At 41.6% G+C, this 27,294-nt stretch overlaps 1 protein-coding gene across 2 annotated transcripts in view; it reads right to left on the bottom strand.

Moving 5' to 3' along the window:
* The window catches only part of LOC133575122 (polypeptide N-acetylgalactosaminyltransferase 18-like), a 247,859-nt gene that overhangs the window by 25,014 nt on the left and 195,551 nt on the right, over positions 1-27,294 (bottom strand). For both annotated transcript variants that reach the window (XM_061927597.2, XM_061927598.2), the window contains one exon: positions 15,913-16,077. In XM_061927597.2, the coding sequence (XP_061783581.1) occupies positions 15,913-16,077 (165 nt within the window). The remainder of the gene's footprint in view (positions 1-15,912; positions 16,078-27,294) is intronic.

The following is a 27,294-nucleotide window of genomic DNA, read 5'->3' as shown; positions in this document are numbered from 1 at the left end:
ATCTGAATGCTTATTATTTAAACGTTTGCATACATTTGAAGCAAAGGTGGTAATGCTTATGTAATGCTAAAGCGTCACCTTTATCGCCACCAGTAGAATTGCAGTTTTTTGTCATTTTTCCTCTCCAAGATGTTATTGCTGGTATGCACGGCGCCTCGGCTCTGCAGTCAGCGCCGCACGGCAGCATACTGATTAAAAAACAGAACTGGTATTTTTCAAGGGCAGTACAGTACCGTTTTCAATTCATTAGTACCGCGGTACTCCATTAGTACCGGTACACCGTACAACCCTAGTACAAACACAACAGTGAGGCTGTTTCCCGGAATTTTGCCCATCATTCACAATCATTTAAATATTTTTAATCATGCCAGACCTTGTGATAGACGACGAAGATGACTATTTTTGGAGAAATGAGGAGTCAAAACCTTAGCTTTTGGAACTTGAATATACGGCGGATGACCTGCTGGTTATAGAAACTGAGCGAGCACAAAGACAGGGTGAAACGTTGAAGCGGATGGAAGCCGAGAGTCAGGACCGGCATGATTTGACGGTGTAAATGTGGAGCTCGCCAACATGTTGACAAAAATGGAGTGCTTCTGCTGCACTTGGTGGCCCACTATGTTATTATCGACAAAAAGGCGTTTTGTATCTAGCGAGGAGGCCACTGCTCAAAGAAACCGCATCACAACAATAGATTAACTGTTTTTGCTAACCAACCCTGCAGTGGTAGCAACTTTTTTTTCCCGCCTACCCAAAATCAACTGGTAACGTCCCTGGCCAGCTTGCCCAAAAGGACAACTGTCCATCTAGTAAGTCATTATAATATTGATCATGCATGTCATGCTTGTTATTACAACTACTAGCTGTGTACAAACAACACATGAATTGTGGGCTAATACTTTCCAGATACTGTAACATGATTGTTTTTGTTTTCAGTCAGTATAGATTAGTGTCCTATCGCATTGTGTTGTGCATTACAAACTCAAAAGCAATTCAGCTGCTGACGCAGAAACTACCTTATGGCTAATGATGTAGCATACCATCACAAGGCAATGTGTTACTACACTAGATCAACAGTTTCTCAGTGTTAGTTCTTACGATAACAATGTCGCTAAGGTTGGTTATTATGCAGGTTACGGAACCTTAAAGGGGAACATTATCACCAAACCTATGTAAGCGTTAATATATACCGTGATGTTGCAGAAAAAAGACCATATATTTTTTTAACCGATTTCCGAACTCTAAATGGGTGAATTTTTGCGAATTAAACGCCTTTCTATTATTCGCTCTCGGAGCTATCGGGAAGCAATCCGCCATTTTCTCACTTTCGTCGGTGTGTTGTCGGAGGGTGTAACAACACGAACAGGGACTGATTCAAGTTGCACCAGTGGCCCAAAGATGCGAAAGTGGCAAGAAATTGGACGAAATTTGTTCAAAATACGAGGCTGCGGGGAAAGCCGACGAAATGGTCAGTCGTTTGTTCCGCACACTTTACCGACGAAAGCTATGCTACGACAGAGATGGCAAGAATGTGTGGATATCCTGCGACACTCAAAGCAGATGCATTTCCAACGATAAAGACCCGAGCTTCCCTGGCCTGCTGACATCAACTCCAAAACTGGACAGATCAGCTTTCAGGAAAAGAGAGCGGATGAGGGTATGTCTACAGATTATATTAATTGATGAAAACTTTATTCATTACTCGCGGTTTTACGTAAATTATTATACATAAACTGTGTTTACCAATAATTTAGCTTAAAAACATTTATTTTTTTCAATCATTCGAGTAGTCTTGTGTAATGCAGTATTTTGTGTCTATTTAGGCATGGTTAACCTGAGTGCTGAAATCGTGGAAAAATATATGTTCTTAGCGCGCCTGAAATGGGCTGTCTGCACTCTCAAAGTGCATTTTGTTGCCAAATGTATTTCATATGCTGTAAACCTAGTTCATAGTTGTTAGTTTCCTTTAATGCCAAACAAACACATACCAATTGTTGGTTAGAAGGCGATCGCCGAATTCGTCCTCGCTTTCTCCCGTGTCGCTGGCTGTCGTGTCGTTTTCGTCGGCTTCGCTTGTTCAAACCGATATGGCTCAATAGCTTCAGTTTCTTCTTCAATTTCGTTTTCGCTACCTGCCTCCACACTACAACCATCCGTTTCAATACATGCGTAATCTGTTGAATCGCTTAAGCCGCTGAAATTCGAGTCTGAATCCGAGCTAATGTCGCTATACCTTGCTGGTCTATCCGCCATGTTTGTTTGTATTGGCATCACTGTGTGACGTCACAGGAAAATGGACGGGTGTATATAACGATGGTTAAAATCAGGCACTTTGAAGCTTTTTTTAGGGATATTGCGTGATGGGTAAAATTTTGAAAAAAACTTAGAAAAATAAAATAAGCCACTGGGAACTGATTTTCGATGGTTTTAACCCTTCTGAAATTGTGAAAATGTTCCCCTTTAATGAAGGATGCATTTTTAGAGTGATTTAGAGGCAGAATGGATTGCTCCTTTTAGCATGATTGCTAGCCAGCTACAACGAGTCGATTATTACAAATTAGAAGGCAATAAAAGAACAAAAACACATGTATGTTCTTGTCTCTCCTATGGATTGTAAATGATAGGCAAAATTACCAAAAATGCAGTGCCTCTTAAAGGACCCACAGCCTCTATGGGGGGCCTGGGTCTGGAGGCAATAGAGGGTTTAGGATTTTTTCTACATTTCCCACAATGCATTGCCGTGGGCCGTATTCAAAGACTTTGTTTGTAACATGCTCATTGTTGCTCATCATCCATCCAGTGATACTGATACAGCTGACGACAAGTACCATTGTCCACTGCCACAATCGAGGTGGGAGAGGTATAACTAACTTATAACTTTATCACATTCCATGCGTATTTCTGGACAAACGCAAGTAGTGGAAAAGAATCAATCAATCAATCAATCAAAGTTTATTTATATAGCCCTAAATCACAAGTGTCTCAAAGGGCTGCACAAGCCACAACAACATCCTCGGCTGAGATCCCACATCAGGGCAAGAAAAAACTCAACCCAATGGGATACAATGAGAAACCATGGAGGGCACCGCAGATGTGGGGACCCCCATCCCTGGGTGACTGGTGCAATGGACGTCAAGTGGATCTAGCTAATAGTGTGAGAGTCCAGTCCATAGTGGGGCCAGCAGGAAAATAAGAATTAATGGCGAAGGCGAGCATGGATTGCTGCAATCAACTGAAACGTGACGCGCTATGACGACTTTGTGTTTGTTTGGATCATTTCATTTTAGGTAATTAAGAAAGTGTAAATATAAATGAATAAAAAATACATGACAACCCTACTTTGCATTAAATTTATGTGTTTGGTCGAAACATTTTTAAAGTAGTGGTACTGTTGAAAAATAGTACTCACTTCTCTCGTCCGCATTGTAGCCTCCATGCAAAACAAAAGTGAAGCGACATGAGAACAACATTCTCTCAATCCTGTCTTACAGTCACAGTGTGCCGGGATGACTTTAGATTGGTTATCCATGATTATCCAGGGTGTCAAACTTGGGTCCGATCATTTCTGGGAGTGCAGGACTCTCGCCTTGGCAACACGACGTCCACTGGGTTTATACAGCTAAACACAAACGTCACAAACCCATCCACAAACAAAGCGGTTATAGCTTTCTAGACCTTTTATAGTTTTGAAAGTCTTTCAAGATGTAAAATAGTTTGGGTTGAAAAATTAAGTAATTCACAACAGACAGCAGGGTAGATGCCGTGGTCTCTGTTCCACTCAGACTTGTTGATCTTGTACGGATCCTTGCATCCAATTACGGCTCTTTGCTGCTTATAACGACAAAAGGACTTCTTATCTAATGACTCAGAGTATTTCTCCATCGTATCACATCCGGTGTAATGTTATTTTCCACTGAATAAGGTCCTGAGTTCGATCCTGGGCTTGGGATCTTTCTGTGTGGAGTTTGCATGTTCTCCCTGTGACTATGTGGGTTCCCTCTGGGTACTCCGGCTTCCTCCCACCTCCAAAGACATGCACCTGGGGATAGGTTGATTGGCAACACTAAATTGGCCCTAGTGTGTGAATGTGAGTGTGAATGTTGTCTGTCTATCTGTGTTGGCCCTGCGATGAGGTGGCGACTTGTCCAGGGTGTACCCCGCCTACCGCCCGAATGCAGCTGAGATAGGCTCCAGCACCCCCCCCGACCCCGAAAGGCACAAGCGGTAGAAAATGAATGGATGGATGGATAGTTCGAAAATATTACGTGGAGCGCTATCGCGAACAATGACGTAAGCCTTTCAATATGGCTGCTGGCAATGCATTGTGGGATACTTTTGCCAAAAATCTGAGGCCCTCTATAGGGTATGCAGACACAAATCTTGCAGCCTGTTGATCCTGTGCCAGTTAATGGCAGACTGTAGCGGCTGGTAATCATTCAGTCATGCAGTCATCCTTTAAAATGGACGTACACAGATGAAGAGGAAGTGTGAGAAAACAAATGAGGTGTGCTCTAAATAACTGGGTCATTCAAAGCTGCAATAATAAGTATCATCCTTTCATGAGAGCCAAGACATGGGTTGTATCCTACATTTTATGCAGTACAGAAAAAGTTTTCAACACAATTTAAATATGTCCATTCAGAGAAAATGTCCTGAATGTTAAAGTTAAAGTTAAAGTACCCATGATTGTCACACACACACTAGGTGTGGCGAAATTATTCTCTGCATTTGACCCATCACCCTTGATCATCCCCTGTGAGGTGATGGGAGCCGGTGAGGGGAGGCCGTCATAATGTGTAAGGCAGTGTTTTTCAACTACTGTGCCGCGGCACACTAGTGTGCCGTGAGACACAGTCTGGTGTGCCGTGGGAGATTATCTAATTTCACCTATTTAGGTTAAAAATATTTTTTGCAAACCAGTATTTATAGTCTGCAAATGATGTGTTGTTGTTGAGTGTCGGTGCTGCCTAGAGCTCGGCGGAGTAACCGTGTAGTACTCTTCCGTATCAGTAGGTGGTAGCCGGTAGCTAATTGCTTTGTAGATGTCGGAAACAACGGGAAGCAGTGTGCAGGTAAAAAGGTATCTAATGCTTAAACCAAAAATTAAAAAAAGGTGAGTGCCCCTAAGAAAAGGCATTGAAGTTTAGGGAAAGCTATGCAGAACAAAACTAAAACTGGCTACAAAGTAAACAAAAACAGAATGCTGGACGACAGCAAAAACTTACAGCGTGTGGAGCAGACAGGGTCCACAAAGTACATTTGTACATGACATGACAATCAACACCAAAATAAGAGCGCAAGACAAGAACTAAAACACTACACACAGGAAAACACCGAAAAACTCAAAATAAGTCACGGCGTGACGTGACAGGTCGTGACAGTAGACCTACTTTGAGACAAGTGCTATAGTGATGCATGGTTGGTTATGGTTATGGTTTGAATTCATATGCGACAGTTGCGACAACGACTTTTTACTGTCAACTGAGTTTCGTTTTTTGACGATTTGTGCTGGTGGTGTGCCTCCGGATTTTTTCAACGCAAAAAATGTGCCTTGGCTCAAAAAAGGTTGAAAAACACTGGTGTAAGGTATTAATTTTATGTGAAAAGGGATGGGAATCGGTTCTTGCTCAGAACCAGTTCCAAGTGTATCAAGTCCTTGGAATCGCTTGCCATTTTTTTCAAACGGTTCCCTTAACGATTCTTCCGGGTGGGTATAACGTCATTACGCAACGTGCGTAGTGACGTCAGATCGCAAAATGGCAGCGCCTGTGTGCAACAAATGCTCTACAGTTGACTACATGCCAACAATATGCTGAAACGTTTGAACACACAGCATGCAATAATTAAAAAGTAAAGTCCCAGCAGCAGTAATGTTAGCACGTCATCTGAATACAAGAGATACTAACTCGCCGCCTAGCCTGTTAGCACATTTATTTGTTGAATTGAAATGAATGGCTTTTTTATTTAGATGAGCATGACCAGAAACAGATTCTGACTGGTTCCAAGACGTGCAGTACTTGCTCCAGTTCACGTCTGCCGCTGGGCGAATGTCACCGAGCAGAGACTAAGTTTGTGGTCAAAAGCTTGCATCTATTTGCTGCAGTAGACACTCCTATTATTCGGTAAGTGAATGTTCAATTGTAGTCAGAGAAAAGTTGCATGTTTCCCTCCAACAACATTTTCACATTACTTCTAGACCTCCACCCCAGATCACACCTCACTCCTACCCACTTCTCCAAAGTGGGCTGGCTCAGGGTGGAGGACAGAGTAAAACAACTTGCACTGAGCCTTGTCTATAAAATCCGCTACACCTCCCTGATACCGAAGTACATGTCAAACTACTTCCTTAACGTAAATGACCGCCATAACCACAACACCAGGGGGAGCTCCACTAACCACGTTAAACCCAGATTCCGATCTAACAAAGGTCTTAACTCATTATCTTTCTATGCCACATCAATGTGGAATGCACTCCCAACAGGTGTAAAAGAAAGGGCACCTCTATCCTCCTTCAAAACCGCACTAAAAGAACACTTCCAGGCAACTTCAACCCTAAACTAACACCCTCCCTTCCTCATCATACCTCCTCGGATTGTAAATAATCAAATGTAAACAATCATATGTACCGTATTTTCCGCACTATAAGGCGCACCTAAAAACCACAAATTTTCTCAAAAGCTAACAGTGCGCCTTATAACCCGGTGCGCTTTATTACGATTAATTTTCATAAAGTTTCGATCTCGCAACTTCGGTAAACAGCCGCCATCTTTTTTCCCGGTAGAACAGGAAGCGCTTCTTCTTCTACGCAAGCAACCGCCAAGGAAAGCACCCGCCCCCATAGAACAGGAAGCGCTTTAAGCAACCACCCGCCCCCGGAAGAAGAAGAAAAAACGCGCGGATATCACCGTACGTTTCATTTCCTGTTTACATCTGTAAAGACCACAAAATGGCTCCTACTAAGCGACAAGGATCCGGTTCATAAAAAGACGCAATCTCTCCATCCGCACACGGATTACTACCGTATTTCACAGCAACTGATATTCCTGTGAACCGCACTGTGGAACGGGAGCACGTACGGTGAATATTCGCACCACAGGGAATGAGAAGTCATCCTTCACTGTGGTTCTAGCTTGCCATGCTAACTTCCACCCATGGTGATATTCAAAAGGAAGACCTTGCCAAAAGAGACCTTTCCAGCCGGCGTCATCATAAAAGCTAACTCGAAGGGATGGATGGATGAAGAAAAGATGAGCGAGTGGTTAAGGGAAGTTTACGCGAAGAGGCCGGGTGGCTTTTTTCACACAGCTCCGAAGGCGAACACACCTTCACTAAGACGGGCAGACAGCTCCGGACGACATACGCCAACATTTGCCAGTGGATCGTAAATGCCTGGGCAGATATTTCGGTCACAACTGTGGTCCGAGCTTTCCGGAAGGCAGGATTCACAGAACAACAGCGACACTGACTCCCGATGACTTCGACGAGACGGAACCGGCCATTTTGGATACCACGCTTGCGCAACTTTTCAATTCGGACACCGAAGACGAAGAATTCGAAGGATTTACGAATGAAGAATAACTTCAGAAGGTGAGCGCTATGTTTATTTTGTGTGTTGTGACATTAACGTTCGAGCAACATTATGTTACTATTGCTCTACACCATTTTGAATTTTACTATGTTTGTGATTGCACATTTGCGTACATTTTGGGACAGAGTTGTTAGAACGCTGGTTTTCAATATATTATTAAAGTTTGACTGAACTATCTGACTGTTTTTTTGACATTCACTTTAGCGCAGCGTTTTTTTGACATTCACTTTAGCGCAGCGTAGGCGCGGCTTATAGTCCGGGGCGGCTTATTGGTGGACAAAATTATGAAATATGTAATTCATAGAAGGTGCGGCTAATAATCCGGTGCGCCTTATAGTGCGGAAAATACGGTAGTCACTTTTTCTTATAATTTCTGATCTCTCTCTCTGTGTCCAATACTTGCTGTACATATGTACCAAGTCAGACCTACTCTGTTCCAATGTCATTTTCTCTGATGATGCAATTGTTGATGACTGAAGTGTTGATTCCAACCAAACTTAACCGCCCCGCCCCCCTCCATATCCCACACCCCGGATTGTAAATAATGTAAATAATTCAATTTATATACTGTGATGATTATCTTGTGTGATGACTGTATTATGATGATAGTATATATGATAGTATATATCTGTATCATGAATCAATTTAAGTGGACCCCGACTTAAACAAGTTGAAAAACTTATTCGGATTTTACCATTTAGTGGTCAATTGTATGGAATATGTACTTCACTGTGCAATCTACTAATACAAGTTTCAATCAATCAATCAATCAATCAATTCACTCAGTCATTACGAGTGAAACTCAAACAATTGAAATATTGTGTACAAGTCCATTCATGTCAGCAATTAACTTCAAATGTGAAACTAATATGTGATATACACTCATTACATGCAAAGTAAGATATGTCAAGCCTTTATTTGTCATAATTTTGATCATCATAGCTTACAGTTTTTGAAACCTTACATTTTCTGAGATTTTCATTTAAACTGTAAGCCAGGGGTCAGCAACCAAAAACATTGAAAGAGCCATATTGGACCAAAAACACAAAAAACAAATCTGTCTGGAGCCCCAAAAAATTAAAAGCCGTATATAAGTCTTATAATGAAGGCAACACATGACGTAAGTGCAGTGACGTGCAGTCAGGGGAGGCAGGTGAGGCGGGGCCTCACGTGCCAACATGGAAAGAAAAAAAATGTAAAAAGAAAACAAATTAATTAAATTGTTATATGTATCCAGTGATTATACTATAAAGTTATTTTCTATTTAACTTCACCAGGTTTAGATTATTTTTATTCAAAATCGCTGAATTTTCACATTTGCCGTTCAAATACTGAGAAGAGACTTGCGGTGAGTCAGCAGCCAGTTGAGCCTCACCATGGATTGCGCAATGACTCGGCTAACTGCTGGCCTGCTGTGCAGTGAGACCGTATTGCTATATGAATTATATTATACATTTCCATAGTTTAGTTAGCTGAGGTATATAATGTACAGTGTATTTCGTCAACAACTGTATGTGTGTAACGTATTTCTTGTGCTGAGCAATCATAAAACGGCTGCGAAGACGCACTGGGTGAGGCTCGCAGTAATCCCGCCTCCTGGTGGTAGAGGGCGCTAGTGATCCCAGCGATCATCCTTGCGACTACTCGGCTACAGAATAAGTGACAACAAGCAGCAACAGTTAGCAGCGATCGTTTATTTTTTCCTCTCGCCTGGACTTTTAACATGGAGGATTACATATCTAAAATAAAACAGTTTTCTAAACTGGACTTTCAATCGAAGCAGGAGGTAATACTTAAAGGAAGATCTCCATCGAGACAGAGAGACTTTTAAAACTGAAGAAAGATAAGGAAGACTTCTATAAACAAGTTATCAATGCTTTTGTTCAGAAGGAGCGGCACATGGACTTCATTTATAAGTAAAGGTAAGACCATAATAACGTTTTTTTTTATTAAATGTGCTTTTTTGTGTGCTACAGTTTGTATGTGTAAAGTTAAAGTTAAGTTAAAGTACCAATGATTGTCACACACACTAGGTGTGGTGAAATGTGTCCTCTGCATTTGACCCATCCCCTTGATCACTCCCTGGGAGGTGAGGGGAGCAGTGGGCAGCAACGGCACCGCGCTCGAGAATCATTTTTGGTGATTTAACCCCCAATTCCAACCCTTGATGCTGAGTGCCAAGCAGGGAAGAATGCTGGTATGAGCTTTTAAACATAACTCGTTAACTGCTGCCAATCAAATGGTGAATAAGATACTCTTTAGGGTTCATATGTTTGTAAATCTGACTGTGATGAAGTCAGTGCCTCACCAGCCATGAACCTCACCGCACGTCACTGCGTAAGTGTCTATATTAGCTATAATAGCCTACTATCAAAATGACTGTGTGTCGCAGGCTGAAGCAAATCTTCGTTGACAGAAATGTTGAAATGTAATATTTATTCTACACATTTTTACAACATTAGAAACCATTAGTAAATCAGAGGCTACTCAGAAAGTGAGATAACTCCTGAAAATTACTGGCTTTTAATGGTTAAAGTTATAGATGTGTGTGTCCAAATGAAAGGAGATGGCCGGCTGTCTTCTTTTAATAGATTCATTACAATCTTTGGCAGACTAGGTAACATTTGCTGTGGTATAGAACAACATGGCACACAAACAACTATCTGAAATGCAGCTAATATTACATACAGATAATGTGTCATGAGACATGCAAAACTAAATTATATACAAAGAGGATACAAGTAAAGGATATTAAATTAGCTCAAATATAACTACAAATGAGGCATGATGATGCAATATGTACATACAGCTAGCCTCAATAGTATGTTAGCATTGATTAGCTTGCCTGGTTAGCACTCCAACAAGTCAATAACATCAACAAAGCACATCTTTGTGCATTCACGCACAGCATGAAACTTTTGGTGGACAAAATGAGACAAAGAAAGAGTGGAATATTTTACAAGTAAACAAACTGTTGCGTCACAGTCCACACTATGGTGAGTTCAAGAACCGCCAAAATTAGTAGGACAAAACGATGTTCACCAATTACTCTCATCAGTAAAGCATACACACAAACATAATAAACAGTGGGCTTTCTAACAATTAGGAAGGTTTGTGTCATGTTTGGCCTCAAACAAAAAACATACTAAAACAAAAAAAAATGTTTTCCCCCATCTTTTTCCAATTTCAATCCTTTTTAAAAAATGCTCCAGGGAGCCACACGGGCGGCACTAAAGAGCCGCATGCGGCTCGAGAGCCGCGGGTTGTTGACCCCCGCTGTAAGCCATAGTCATCAAAATGATAATAAACTAAAGACTTGACATAACTCACTTTGCATGTAATAAGTTAATATCACATGTTACGAAATGTTACATTCTTGTGTAATTTTCACCTGATTTATTTTGTTAAATTATACAGAAGATTATTAATTTCTTATATTTATTTTCAAAAAAGTATTTTTTTCCATGCTACGTATGTGCCACTTAAGACTTACTGTAGGCTTTGTAAGGTCATGGTACCTCTAAACTAAACTTATTGATGCCAATGCACCTTTTTCCCTCTTTTTGATTGGCTGAGTAGTGTCATGTGGGGTGGCTTACCTGGCATGCCCTTGGTCAGTGGATTTCCTGATTTGATCAACTATACCAAGATACCTTAATGTCTGAAAAAGTGTCAAAATAATTTCTGGACTTAAGGTCCAAGCCCATAGAGGACGGCGTCTGGGACGCCGTCTTAGTCAGCCAGTTAGTGACGTGTGGAGTTACTGCTGTACAGTAACCAAGCAGTGTTACATTGACATTAGATATACAAACCCCGTTTCCATATGAGTTGGGAAATTGTGTTAGATGTAAATTTAAACGGAATACAATGATTTGCAAATCCTTTTCAACCCATATTCAATTGAATGCACTACAAAGACAAGATATTTGATGTTCAAACTCATAAACTTTATTTTGTTTTTGCAAATAATAATTAACTTAGAATTTCATGGCTGCAACACGTGCCAAAGTAGTTGGAAAAGGGCATGTTCACCGCTGTGTTACATCACCTTTTCTTTTAACAACACTCAATAAACTATTGGGAACTGAGGAAACTAATTGTTAAAGCTTTGAAAGTGGAATTATTTCCCATTCTTGTTTTATGTAGAGCTTCAGTCGTTCAACAGTGCGGGGTCTCCGCTGTCGTATTTTACGCTTCATAATAATGATAAATAAATGATAATTGGGTTATACTTGTATAGCCCTTTTCTACCTTCAAGGTACTCAAAGCGCTTTGACAGTATTTCCACATTCAACCATTCACACACACATTCACACACTGATGGCGGGAGATGCCATGCAAGGCGCTAACCAGCAGCCATCAGGAGCAAGGGGTGAAGTGTCTTGCGCCACACATTTTCGATGGGAGACAGGTCTGGACTGCAGGCGGGCCAGGAAAGTACCTTCACTCTTTCTTTACGAAGCCACGCTGTTGTAACACATGCTGAATGTGGCTTGGCATTGTCTTGCTGAAATAAGCAGGGGCGTCCATGAAAAAGACGGCGCTTAGATGGCAGCATATGTTGTTCCAAAACCTGTATGTACCTTTCAGCATTAATGGTGCCTTCACAGATGTGTAAGTTACCCATGCCTTGGGCACTAATGCACCCCCATACTGTCACAGATGCTGGCTTTTGAACTTTGCGTCGATAACAGTCTGGATGGTTCGCTTCCCCTTTGGTCCGGATGACAAGATGTCGAATATTTCCAAAAACAATTTGAAATGTGAACTCGTCAGACCACAGAACACTTTTCCACTTTGCATGAGTCCATCTTAGATGATCTCGGGCCCAGAGAAGCCGGCGGCGTTTCTGGATGTTGTTGATAAATGGCTTTCACTTTGCAAAGTAGAGCTTTAACTTGAACTTACAGATGTAGCGACCAACTGTATTTAGTGACAGTGGTTTTCTGAAGTGTTCCTGAGCCCATGTGGTGATATCCTTTAGAGATTGATGTCTGTTTTTGCTACAGTGCCGTCTGAGGGATCGAAGGTCACGGTCATTCAATGTTGGTTTCCGGCCATGCCGCTTACGTGGAGTGATTTCTCCAGATTCTCTGAACCTTTTGATGATATTATGGACCGTAGATGTTGAAATCCCTAAATTTCTTGCAATTGCACTTTGAGAAACGTTGTTTTTAAACTGTTTGACTATTTGCTCACGCAGTTGTGGACAAAGGGGTGTACCTCGCCCTATCCTTTCTTGTGAAAGACTGAGCATTTCATGGAATCTACTTTTATACCCAATTATGGCACCCACCTGTTCCCAATTTGCCTGTTCACCTGTGGGATGTTCCAAATAAGTGTTTGATGAGCATTCCTCAACTTTATCAGTATTTATTGCCACCTTTCCCAACTTCTTTGTCACGTGTTGCTGGCATCAAATTCTAAAGTTAATGATTATTTGCCAAAAAAACAAGTTTATGAGTTTGAACATCAAATATGTTGTCTTTGTAGCATATTCAACTGAATATGGGTTGAAAATGATTTGCAAATCATTGTATTCCGTTTATATTTACATCTAACACAATTTCCCAACTCATTTGGAAACGGGGTTTGTATAAAGCATACCTTTTTTATTTAGGAATATTGAATAAAAACATTTACATTTTTCATGGGAACATCCTAAAGCAGACCTGAGCAAATTAAGGTCCGCCGAACATTCCGAACTAATTTTTTTAGATCTTTAAGATGGAAACTGTAGCTGCCATTATTATGTGCAGTGATGTTTTCAAATTACCGTAAGTCTTGAACTATACAAAGTATTTCAATGGTTGGAATCTGCGCTTTTGCATGATATACTAGTTACTATGGTAATCTATTTAGTTACTATGGTAATCTAATTAGTTACTACGGTAATCTAATCAGTTACTATGGTAATCTAAGTCACAGCAGCTCAGACGAGGCACCAGGCAGTGTGGTTGGGGAGCGTTTCCACAGTGTTTCCAGAGCGGCCAACCTGAAATGCGGGTGTCAGGGACAGAGGCGGAAGGAGATTTTTACAAGAAAGTTCTAAAGCTTAGTGATGTATCAGATTGTAGATGGTTTTTTTTTTTTACCCTTTGCATTTATATTTTGCTGCATATTTCGTTTGTGTTTGTTGCATTTTTGTTGCGTTTCGCTTGATTGTAAAACATGTCGATCGAGAGGTAGTGTGACGTTCATATGTTGTCAATATTCAGTGTTTTATCGTTCATAGTTAATATTGTAAACCCCACATTCATTCTTTTTTTTCATGTACATTCTGGGTGTCTCATTCAGTAAAACAATATAAAAAGGCGGTCTGTCATAACGTTTTTAGCATTCAGACATTATTGTGAGCTTTTGTATTAATGTTTCTAAAAATCAGACATACCAGTCCCCAGACACATTTTTTTCTATAAATTTGGCCTCCGAGTCAAAATAATTGCCCGGCCTGTCCTAAAGTATGGATGGTGTCCTCAGAAAGATAAATTATTTGTGGTTGCCGATAGCATTAAGGGACAATATTTTTTTTTAGAACGATACAAAACTATACAGTAAGTTGGAATCGATTCAGTAACTTTTCAGCAAAACAAATCAAGCAGTGTGTCTGTGAAATACATAATAGATACTGCACACTACAGGTGAAGTTTCCTTTATCGCTGCTATATCTTGTAAATGAATTATGTATAAATGAATTATGGATACCAACATGCGAGTAAACAACAATTAATGGTCAATGCATTCACATCTTATTCAAATAAAATCTAACACAAAAATGAATACACTGCCATTCATTAACTGTAATGATTGTGCACCAAAACAACTTTCTAAAAACAACCAAGCGACATTTTTTTTTAAATCTATGAAAACATGACTGTATCAGTGACGTGCGGTGAGGTTGATGGCTGGTGAGGCACTGACTTCATCACAGTCAGATTTACAAACATATGAACCCTAAAGAGTATCTTATTCACCATTTGATTGGCAGCAGTTAACGGGTTATGTTTAAAAGCTCATACCAGCATTCTTCCCTGCTTGGCACTCAGCATCAAGGGTTGGAATTGGGGGTTCAATCACCAAAAATTATTCCCGGGCGCGGCGCCGCTGCTGCCCACTGCTCCCCTCACCTCCCAGGGGGTGATCAAGGGGATGGGTCAAATGCAGAGGACAAATTTCACCACACCTAGTGTGTGTGTGACAATCATTGGTACTTTAACTTAACTTTAACTTTACACATACAAACTGCAGCACACAAAAAAGCACATTTCATTAAAAAAACGTTATGGTCTTACCTTTACTTATAAGTGCGGGAACAGTGGTGTTCGTGTTGGAAGAGTTGTGAATGAATGAAATATGAAATCAGTGCTGCAGTCTGCAGGTGTACCTAATGTTGTGTCCCTGCAGTCGTTCACGGCTCCTCCGGCGCGAGCATTGTGGTTTTTGCACTTTTTGGCTTCTTGTTAAGTGACTTTTTTTGGGTGGATTCGGTCTTGCACGTGGAGGGTTTGGGTGTGGGCTTTGGTTGGTGTGGCGCTCCCGTCGGGGGGTGCATTCTGTGGCGGGGGTGCATTAACCGGCACCAGGAGGCGGGATTACTGCGAGCCTCACACAGTGCGTCTTCGCAGCAGTTTTATGATTGCTCAGCACAAGAAATACGTTACACACATACAGTTGTTGACAAAATACACTGTACATTATATACCTCAGCTAACTAAACTATGGAAATGTATAATATAATTCATATAGCAATACGGTCTCACTGCACAGCAGGCCAGCAGTTAGCCGAGTCCGCAATCCATGTTGAGGCACAACTGAGTGACGTGCCTCAACTGGCTGCTGATCACCGCACCGTCTCTTCTCAGTATTTGAACGGCAAATGTGAAAATTCAGCGATTTTGAATAAAAATAATCTAAAACTGGTGAAGTTAAATGGAAAATAACTTTATAGTATAATCACTGAATACATATAACAATTTAATTAATTTGTTTTCTTTTTTCATTTTTTTTCTTTCCATGATGGCAGGTGAGGCCTCCAGTGACCGCACGTCACTGGACTGTAAGTAATTACCCTGTAAACCCTCTCTTTGTTCGAGGAACTTAAACAAATGTATATACTGTATTCATCATTTCCTTGCTTTTATTTTTTTTGTATATGATTTCTCCAACAGAGGTCAGGTGACATTTGATGTCACATGATTGTCTGATGCAAATAAGAATTTCAAACTGCTCTGTGTGTGTAAATGCAAATGAAAGTCCAACACTGGCCTGTGTGAAAGGAAAACAAAGCTTGCAGTGAAAACAATCGATTCAAAATTGTATCTTACCTGCATGAAGGTCCAGCTAAGCTTCATGTGCTTGCTGGCCGCGTACGTGCATTCCAGCAGTCTGGGCTTGCTGTTCACCTCCACCAGACACTTGTTGTCGGCGTCATCGATGGTTGGACTCAACCCTCCCAGGTGAAGCTGCTGGGAGCTGCTGTAGTACGCGTTCTGCAGGCAAAGCACATATTGACATCGTGACTGTTTTGGACTTTTGTCTTTTTCTTCCCGTGTTTGGTGTTTCTTCCTGTCCTAATTATGGTTAGTCTTTTGGTTTTTGGTCTTTCTGTAACTTTAGTTGTATTTCTGAAGCCTGATCTTATCAGCTGTTCCCGGTTGGCAATTGGGAGGCTCAATGAGTGTATTGTCCTTTTTTTGGAGTATTTTGCCTTGCCTTACCAAGGATTGCTTCGCTTTGTTTTTGTTATCTTTTGCACTTTAACCTGTGGTTGATTGCTCGTCTCACACTCTTGGTTTTTTGATACACTGCTTGGGACCGAACAAAGAGACCTTCTGCTTGCACACTGCCTGCATACTCTGCATACTGGGATCACGCCATCAACCGCAACCATGCACAATCATAACAAAACATATTTTCCTTTTCTTGTCCTCATCCTGTTCAGGGTGACAGCTGGAAAAAACATTTCTAATAGTAAATGACGATGAAATTTGTCAACTATGAAATACTAGGTTGCAGTAGTAAATAGTCAAGTTGTTTATTTATAATGCACAACAGAATGTATGTGAAGAAGGTCTGAAAAGCATGTTCTTGATAGGTTAACGAGCAAGCGCTTGGCAGCAGAGGCAAGGAAAAACTCATTGGAGAGAGCCCAGACTCTGTGGGGCGGCCATTTGTCTTGACGAGGGATGGGTACCGAAACCTGGTTCCATAACGTCACATTGGTCAACGTAAACGATAATAACCAGACAGCAAGAAGAATAAGCTACCGTTATCTCATTTTGGTACTGAATGAATGCAGACAACCTCTGACAACCTGACTCGCTGTGACTGCTTGCTGTCGCCGCGAAAAAAGCTAAGTATTATCTTTCTATCTGTGTGCTTCTACAAACCCCGTTTCCATATGAGTTGGGAAATTGTGTTAGATGTAAATATAGACGGAATACATAGATTTGCAAATCATATTCAACCCATATTCAGTTGAATATGCTACAAAGACAACATATTTGATGTTCAAACTGATAAACATTTTTTTTTTTGCAAATAATCATTAACTTTAGAATTTGATGCCAGCAACACGTGACAAAGAAGTTGGGAAAGGCGGCAATAAATACCGATAAAGTTGAGGAATGCTCATCAAACACTTATTTGGAACATCCCACAGGTGAACAGGCAAATTGGGAACAGGTGGGTGCCATAATTGGGTATAAAAGTAGATTCCATGAAATGCTCAGTCATTCACAAACAAGGATGGGGCGAGGGTCACCACTTTTTCAACAAATGCGTGAGCAAATTGTTGAACAGTTTAAGAAAAACCTTTCTCAACCAGCTATTGCAAGGAATTTAGGGATTTCACCATCTACGGTCCGTAATATCATCAAAGGGTTCAGAGAATCTGGAGAAATCACTGCACGTAAGCAGCTCAGCCCGTGACCTTCGATCCCTCAGGCTGTACTGCATCAACAAGCGACATCAGTGTGTAAATAATATCACCACATGGGCTCAGGAACACTTCAGAAACCCACTGTCAGTAACTACAGTTGGTCGCTACATCTGTAAGTGCAAGTTAAAACTCTCCTATGCAAGGCGAAAACCGTTTATCAACAACACCCAGAAACACCGTCGGCTTCGCTGGGCCTGAGCTCATCTAAGATGGACTGATACAAAGCGGAAAAGTGTTCTGTGGTCTGACGAGTCCACATTTCAAATTGTTTTTGGAAACTGTGGACGTCGTGTCCTCCGGACCAAAGAGGAAAAGAACCATCCGGGTTGTTATAGGCGCAAAGTTCAAAAGCCAGCATCTGTGATGGTATGGGGGTGTATTAGTGCCCAAGACATGGGTAACTACACATCTGTGAAGGCGCCATTAATGCTGAAAGGTACATACAGGTTTTGGAGCAACATATGTTGCCATCCAAGCAACGTTACCATGGACGCCCCTGCTTATTTCAGCAAGACAATGCCAAGCCACGTGTTACATCAACGTGACATCATAGTAAAAGAGTGGGGGTACTAGACTGGCCTGCCTGTAGTCCAGTCCATTGAAAATGTGTGGCGCATTATGAAGCCTAAAATACCACAACAGAGACCCCCGGACTGTTTAACAACTTAAGCTGTACATCAAGCAAGAATGGGAAAGAATTCCACCTGAGAAGCTTAAAAAATGTGTCTCCTCAGTTCCCAAACGTTTACTGAGTGTTGTTAAAAGGAAAGGCCATGTAACACAGTGGTGAACATGCCCTTTCCCAACTACTTTGGCACGTGTTGCAGCCATGAAATTCTAAGTTAATTATTATTTGTAAAAAAAAAATAAAGTTTAAGAGTTTATACATCAAATATCTTGTCTTTGTAGTGCATTCAATTGAATATGGGTTGAAAAGGATTTGCAAATCATTGTATTCCGTTTATATTTACATCCAACACAATTTCCCAACTCATATGGAAACAGGGTTTGTACTTAGTAGTCTTGTCTAACCACCCACTCTCTGTCTCGCCGTTCCTCTCTCAGCTAGCTAGCTGCTACGCTAACAAAGCTTAGCACGGCGAAGGCGGCGACGGTCTGAAGGAATCTGCTCGCACACGTTGCAACCACTTCTCCGAAGACAGCAAGAACTTGACTCGGTGAAAAAAACTACGTGAGTATGGCTACCTGCTCTTCGTGCACCGTTCTCTTGGATAGGTTGGCCCTACTAGAGGACCGCGAGCAGAGTAATTTCGTAACTTTAGACGACGCGGACACATCTGCTAGCGTTAGCGGTAGTGAGCTGACTAGCCCAGTTTGTAGCAGCCCTAAGCAGCCTACAAGCAACGGTGAACCGGTTGAGACACATAATAGATTTAGCTCTTTAGCTAGCTCGTCCTATACCCCAGTCTACCGGACACCACACCTTAGTCATAGGGGACTCCATTACCCGAAACATACAGCTTAGCAAACCAGCCATAATTAAGTGTATTCCCGTGGCCAGAGCACCTGACATTAAAGCTAATCTTAGGGATATAACTCGCAACAGGCCTAGTAAACATGTACGACAGGCTAATCGCACCACTAGCTACGCAAACATAGTTGTATACGTTGGCTCCAATGACACGAGGATTAGACAGTCAGAGATTGCAGAGCGGAACATAGCTAGGACTTGTAATCTCGCTAGAAAGATGTCCAGGCATGGAGTACTTGTCTCTGGCCCCCTGCCTGTGAGAGGCAATGATCAGCAGTATAGCAGATTAGTCTCGCTTAACAAGTGGCTAGTTTTTGTAGAGAGCAGAGACTAACGTTTATTGATAATTAGCCCTCTTTCTGGGGCAAACCGGGCTTGCTGATGAGGGACGGCCTTCACCCTAACCAGGAAGGCGCCATCACTCTATGTAGAAACATAGATTACTGGTTGAGTCACACTTGACTAACTACACTAGAGCAAGCTCGGACACAGGCAATTACAGTGTCTGTTAGTCCGGGTGAGGAGTCAGTTAAGATAGAACTAACCAGCGGCAGGCTAGAAAATTCCCGCACACATAGCATTTCTTGTAGAATAATACACAACTCATATAATGTTTTTTCTGTAGTAACTGTGCCAGAGGTGAACATGCATTCTACTGAGGAAGCAAATTACAATGCATTCAATCTATCGCAGCACCAAGCAAACAATCTGAAGATCCCCATCATATCAATTCCTAGATATGATCTAAATCATTTAAGGTGCCCGTGTGGGTCTGTACAGCCACAGCAGACACTGCATGACCAACTAAAACATATCCAAGTGGCGCCAATCCATTGTCTTCCGAGACTTACGGATGCCAACAACAACAACAACAATTTAAGGCGCAGTACACAATATAAACGTAACTTTTTCAATATCACTACTACGGATACCATTAACAACAATTCCTAAACACAGCCCACTACCTATAATATGGGCTTTTTAAACATAAGATCATTGTCTCCCAAAACGTTATTAGTTAATGAGGTCATTAGAGACAACAATATAAACGTCATTGGTCTCAGCGAAACCTGGCTCAAACCAGATGAATTTTTCCCGCTTAACGTGGCATCTCCTCCTAACTACACGAATGCACATATCACCCGTCTCCTTAAAAGGGGTGGAGGGCTCGCACTAATATACAATGCAAACCTTAATCTTACCCCTAACCGAAGTAATAAATATAAATCATTTGAGGTGCTTACTATGAGGTCTGTCACACCGCTACCTCTCTACCTGGCTGTTATCTACCAACCCCCTGGGCCCTATTCGGACTTTAACAGTGAATTTTAAGAGTTTGTCGCTGATCTAGTGACGCACGCATATAATATAATTATAATGGGGATTTTAATATCCATATGAATACCCCATCAGACTGTCCGTGCGTGGCGCTCCAGACTATAATTAGTAGCTGTGGTCTTACACAAATAATAAATGAACCCACACATCGCAATGGTTATGCAATAGATTTAGCCCTTGTCCGGTGTGTCACAACCTCCAAAGTTATGATACTCCCGTACACTAGAGTAATGTCCGATCATTACCTTATACAATTCGAAGTTCTGACTCATTGTCAACAAGATACTAATAACCACTGCTTTAGCAGCCACAACATTAATGCTGTCACAACTATGACTATTGCTGGCCTACTGCCTTCGTTAATGGCGCCATTCCCAAATTATGTGGGCTCTATCGATAACCTCATTTACAACTTATAGTATAGCACCGCTTAAACTAAAAAAGGCCCCTAAAAGGCGTACCCCCTTCTTTAAAGATGAAACTACAGCTCTTAAACTATCATGTAGAAAGCTGGAAGGGCGTGCAACTAAATTTGAGGTTTTCCATCAAGCATGGAGTGATAGTTGAATAACTTATAAACGCACGCTTATCTCAGTTAAAGTTAATTACTACTCAAATCTCATCCGCCTCAATAAAAACGATCCTACATATTTCTTCAGTACAGTTGCATCTCTAACCCAACAAGGGACTCCTCCCACTCGAATTCCTTTAATAAGAAAATGTAACTACCGTATTTTCCGCACTATAAGGCGCACCTAAAAACCACAAATTTTCTCAAAAGCTAACAGTGCGCCTTATAACCCGGTGCGCTTTATTACGATTCATTTTCATAAAGTTTCGATCTCGCAACTTCGGTAAACAGCCGCCATCTTTTTTCCCGGTAGAACAGGAAGCGCTTCTTCTTCTACGCAAGCAACCGCCAAGGTAAGCACCCGCCCCCATAGAACAGGAAGCGCTTCTTCTTCTACTGTAAGCTACCGCCCGCCCCCGGAAGAAGAAGAAAAAACGCGCGGATATCACCGTACGTTTCATTTCCTGTTTACATCTGTAAAGACCACAAAATGGCTCCTACTAAGCGAAAAGGATCCGGTTCATAAAAAGACGCAATCTCTCCATCCGCACACGGATTACTACCGTATTTCACAGCAACTGATATTCCTGTGAACCGCACTGTGGAACGGGAGCACGTACGGTGAATATTCGCACCACAGGGAATGAGAAGTCATCCTTCACTGTGGTTCTAGCTTGCCATGCTAACTTCCACCCATGGTGATATTCAAAAGGAAGACCTTGCCAAAAGAGACCTTTCCAGCCGGCGTCATCATAAAAGCTAACTCGAAGGGATGGATGGATGAAGAAAAGATGAGCGAGTGGTTAAGGGAAGTTTACGCGAAGAGGCCGGGTGGCTTTTTTCACACAGCTCCGAAGGCGAACACACCTTCACTAAGACGGGCAGACAGCGCCGGACGACATACGCCAACTTTTGCCAGTGGATCGTAAATGCCTGGGCAGATATTTCGGTCACAACTGTGGTCCGAGCTTTCCGGAAGGCAGGATTCACAGAACAACAGCGACACTGACTCCGATGACTTCGACGAGACGGAACCGGCCATTTTGGATACCACGCTTGCGCAACTTTTCAATTCGGACACCGAAGACGAAGAATTCGAAGGATTTACGAATGAAGAATAACTTCAGAAGGTGAGCGCTATGTTTATTTTGTGTGTTGTGACATTAACGTTCGAGCAACATTATGTTGCTATTGCTCTACACCATTTTGAATTTTACTATGTTTGTGATTGCACATTTGCGTACATTTTGGGACAGAGTTGTTAGAACGCTGGTTTTCAATATATTATTAAAGTTTGACTGAACTATCTGACTGTTTTTTTGACATTCCCTTTAGCGCAGCGTAGGCGCGGCTTATAATCCGGGGCGGCTTATTGGTGGACAAAGTTATGAAATATGTAATTCATTGAAGGTGCGGCTAATAATCCGGTGCGCCTTATAGTGCGGAAAATACGGTAATTAGAAAGGAGATTAAATACAACATGTCCCAGCTACAACTGGGTTCTGTTAACACAGATACAAATGTATATACGACAGATATTTTTCTCCAAAATAATCTCTCTCTTTTTGATGAAATAACATTGGAGGAACTCCTGCGACGTGTAAATGGGACACAACAAAAAACATGTTTACTTGACCCACTTCCTGGGAAACTTATCAAGGAGCTGTTTGTAATATTAGGACGATCAGTGCTATATATTATGAACGTATCACTTTCCTCTGGGACTGTTCCCCTAGCATTCAAAAAAGTGGTTATTCATCCTCTGCTCAAAAGACCTAACCCCGATTCTGACCTCATGGTAAACTTCCCTTTGTCTCGAAAATCCTCGAAAAAATTGTTGCACAGCAGCTAAATGAACACTTAGTGTCTAACAATCTCTGTGAACCCTTTCAGCCCGGTTTCAGGGCAGATCACACTACGGAGACAGCCCTCGCAAAAATGACTAATTATCTATTGCTAACGATGGAGGCTGATGCTTCATCCATTTTGCTGCCTCTTGATCTTAGCGCTGCTTTCTATACCATAATATTTTATTAGAACGTATCAAAACATATATTGGTATGTCAGACTTAGCCTTTTCCTGGTTTAACTCCTATCTTACTGACAGGATGCAGTGCGTTTCCCATAACAATGTGACCTCGGAGTATGTTAAGGTAACGTACGGAGTTCCACAGAGTTCGGTTCTTGGCCCTGCACTCTTCAGCATTTACATGCTGCCGCTGGGTGACATCATGCGCAAATATGATGTTAGCTTTCACTGTTATGCTGATGACACTAAACTCTACATGCCCCTAAAGCTGACCAACACGCCAGATTGTAGTTACCTGGAGGCGTGTCTGAATGAAATTAAACAATGGATGTCCGCTAATTTATTGCAATTCAACGCTAAGAAAACGGAAATGCTGATTATCGGTAAAGAATCTGGGTAATATCAACAACTCTCATTTGAGTCACACATTACGAATGTTACTTAAACAGCCTTCTTTTATCTCCGTAATATCGCTAAAATTTGTTCCATTTTGTCCACCACCGGGGCTGAGATCATTATTCACGCGTTCGTTACATCTTGTCTCGATTATTGTAACGGGTTATTTTCGGGTCCTCCCTATGTCTAGCATTAAAATATTACAGTTGGTACAAAACGCTGCTGCTAGACTTTTGACAAGAACAAGAACGTTTGATCATATTACTCCTATACTGACTCTCCTGCACTGGTTTCCTGTGCACTTAAGATGGTACTTTAAAGTTTTACTACTTACATATAAAATACAAAACGATCTAGCGCTATCCTATCTTGCTGATTGTATTGTACCATATGTCCCGGCCAGACATATGAGTTCTATTAGTGATTTCCAGAGCCCAAAAAAAGTCTGCGGACTATAGAGCGTTTTCTATTCGGGCTCCAGTACTATGGAATGCCCTCCCGGTAACAGTTAGATATGCTACCTCAGTAGAAGCATTTAAGTCCTATCTTAAAACTCTTTTGTATACTCTAGCCTTTAAATAGACCCCCCTTTTAGACCAGTTGATCTGCCGTCTTTTTTCTTTTCTGCTCTGCCCTCCTCTCTTAGAGAGGTTATAAGGTGACCACAAATTATACGCTAGCTGTTCAAAGTCGGGACACGGGGTGGACCACTCATTTGTGCATCAGTTAGGGACGTCACTGCGCTGCTGACCTGTCTCCATTATTTTAATTGCAGGTTTACATGTCAATGATGTTGTTTCAATTGTTGTACTTGGATGTTTCACTCTTATTGTAACGACGGGGTCGCATGGTTATGCGTGGGTCGTTCTCCCAAGATGCAGCACGAAACTCTGGAGGCAATGTGCTGGTGAGACAATGATTTTTTCGCATAAATCATTCAGGCAAAGCAGAAAAACAAAACAATTTTGCCAATACCACAGGAGGCAAAGCTAAGGAAAATGCTAGCGCAAAAGCTTAGCATACAAACAGGCATAGGAATTGAAAATAGACATTGTTAATTGTTGCGTAGTGCAAACAAGGAAGCCAGACTGATTGTGGCGAAAAACAGGAATAAGTAGCTCTCTGATTAGTGCCCAGTAGCAGGTGAGCATCCCGAACACTAATCAGAGGCAGGTGAAACTAATCAGCACCCATAGAAACCAAAACACGAACCCAGGGGTGCTGAAAACAGAACTGAGGTAGTCTAACTAACAGAACAAAACATGATCCGGGCAACGGATCACAACACTTACATCACTAAATAAAGTATGACTAACAATGTTGGTGTTGATGATTTGAATGAATAAGATCAAAGCTGTCTTGAAGTCATGTGATCTACTGCTGTTAAGTATTTGTCCATTGATTAACAAAACAGAAACATATTATTTTTCTCTGTATTAATTCCATTGAATATACAAAAAAAGTTTAGTGTCACTGTATGCAGGAAAATAATTTCAACTGCTTGCATCAGCTATCTTGTCATTTTGGTCACTACTCAACGCTCACTATCATAGGTGAGGTAGGAATGTAGATTGATCAGTAAATGGAGAGTGTTATCTTCAGCATCAGTTCCCTCTTCACCACGACAAACTCATCTCTGACCTGGAGATGGCACTCCACCCTTTTTAGAGACTTGGAGGTGCTGACTCCAATCCCAGTGGCTTTCCACTTGGCTCTAATTTGTTCCAGTGAGAGCTGAAGATCACAGCTTGATGAAACCAGTAAGACCACATTCTCTGCAAAAAGCAGAGACCTGATAGTGCAAACACCAAACTGCACCTTGATTGCGCCAAGAGATTTTGTCCATAAAGGTTATGAACAAATTTGGTAACAAAGGGCAGCTCTGGCAGAGTCCAACCCCTTACTGGAAATGAGTCTCACTTACTGCACATCCACTGTGGTAATATCAAAACATATTGCAAACAGGCCTCAGTAACTCAATCTTTTAGGTCAGGGCTCTCTTGGGCGTCACTATAAAACTTCAGGAGATGTGTAGCAGCTTAAACAAATGTAATAATCAGAAGTATTTTCTAAACTGATGAGGCTAAACTCATCTGCATGTTGAATCCAAAATGGATTGCATTTGAGTTCCTACGCAGAGAGGAGACCATCTGCCTTGGGGGAATCTCACTGTTCCACAAAAAACACAACTTTAGGACTCTTTTTAGCGGAGCCTGACTGGTTTAAGACCTCTAAGGCACAACCTTACTCTACCATCCAGGGACGGCGCTACACCAGGGCTAAGAGGGGCCATAGCCCCGTCAGAAGTCTGTATAGTCCCACTAAAGCCTCCCAGAATTGTATTATATTTTTAAATATGTTAAAAATAACATTAAAATATCCATTATGTTAAAAACTAATCCCCACTTGCGTGTTTGTGCTGGCCTGCATGTGCGAGAAGGAGGAGGGGGGGTGAGTCTTTTATTTACTCGTTTGCGAGATTAGCCTAGTTTAGCAGTCCAATCCAACCTCCTTTGAGCGCGGATGCCGTTTCAGCATAACAAAACAGTGATTGCCGTTCAAAGTATTGTAAAATTGCAAATAATGGACAGGTTCCCAGTGTGTCTTTCTTTACACAACACACGTCACTTCCCACCTTTGTCCCGGAACTCCCACACCCCAGTCAAAGCCAATGGCTAAAACCTCTAGCCAGCCACTACACCATTTTTCATCACCACCACCAACAGAGTATTTTTATTTCATTGCAGGACGTCTAAATGTTGAAACACAATCGTCATGAATGAGCACACCATTGAGCGGTGCAAACGTGGGTTTATTTACTATCAAGTTTGTACAAAACCCAAAACCAGTGAAGTTGGCACGTTGTGTAAATCGTAAATGAAAAACAGAATACAATGATTTGCAAATCCTTTTCAACTTACATTCAATTGAATCGACTGCAAAGACAAAAAATGTAATGTTCAAACTGAGAAACTTATTTTTTTTTGTAAATAATCATTAACTTAGAATTTAATGGCAGCAACACATTGCAAACAAGTTGGCACAGGGGCATTTTACCACTGTGTTACATGGCCTTCCCTTTTAACAACACTCAGTAAATGTTTGGGAACTGAGGAGACCAATTTTTGAATCTTTTCAGGTGGAATTCTTTCCCATTCTTGCTTGATGTACAGCTTAAGTTGTTCAACAGTCCGGGGTTTCCGTTGTGGTATTTTAGGCTTCATATTATGACACACATTTTCAATGGGAGACAGGTCTGGACTACAGGCAGGCCAGTCTAGTAGCGGACTCTTTTACTATGAAGCCACGCTGTTGTAACACGTGGCTTGGCATTGTCTTGCTGAAATAAGCAGGGGCGTCTATGATAACGTTGCTTGGATGGCAACATGTGTTGCTCCAAAACCTGTATGTACCCTTCAGCATTAATAGTGCCTTCACAGATGTGTAAGTTACCCATGCCTTGGGCACTAATACACCCCCATACCATCACAGATTCTGGCTTTTCAACTTTGCGCCTATAACAGCCCGGATGGTTCTGTTCCTCTTCGTTCCGGAGGACACGACGTCCACAGTTTCCAAAAACAATTTGAAATGTGGACTCGTCAGACCACAGAACACTTTTCCACTTTGCATCAGTCCATCTTTGATGAGCTTGGGCCCAGCGAAGACGGCGGCATCTCTGGGTGTTGTTGATAAATGGCTTTCGCTTTGCATAGTACAGTTTTAACTTGCACTTACAGATGTAGCGACTAACTGTAGTTACAGACAGTGGTTTTCTGAAGTGTTCCTGAGCCCATGTGGTGATATCCTTTACACACTGATGTCGGTTTTTGATGCAGTACCGCCTGAGGGATCGAAGGTCCGTGATATCATCGTTTACGTGCAGTAAGTTCTCCAGATTATTTGAAACGTTTTGATGATATTACAGACCGTAGATGGT

Source organism: Nerophis lumbriciformis, linkage group LG35 (genome assembly GCF_033978685.3).
Source record: "Nerophis lumbriciformis linkage group LG35, RoL_Nlum_v2.1, whole genome shotgun sequence".
Lineage (NCBI taxonomy): Eukaryota > Metazoa > Chordata > Actinopteri > Syngnathiformes > Syngnathidae > Nerophis > Nerophis lumbriciformis.
This window is presented reverse-complemented; position numbering and strand designations above follow the sequence as displayed.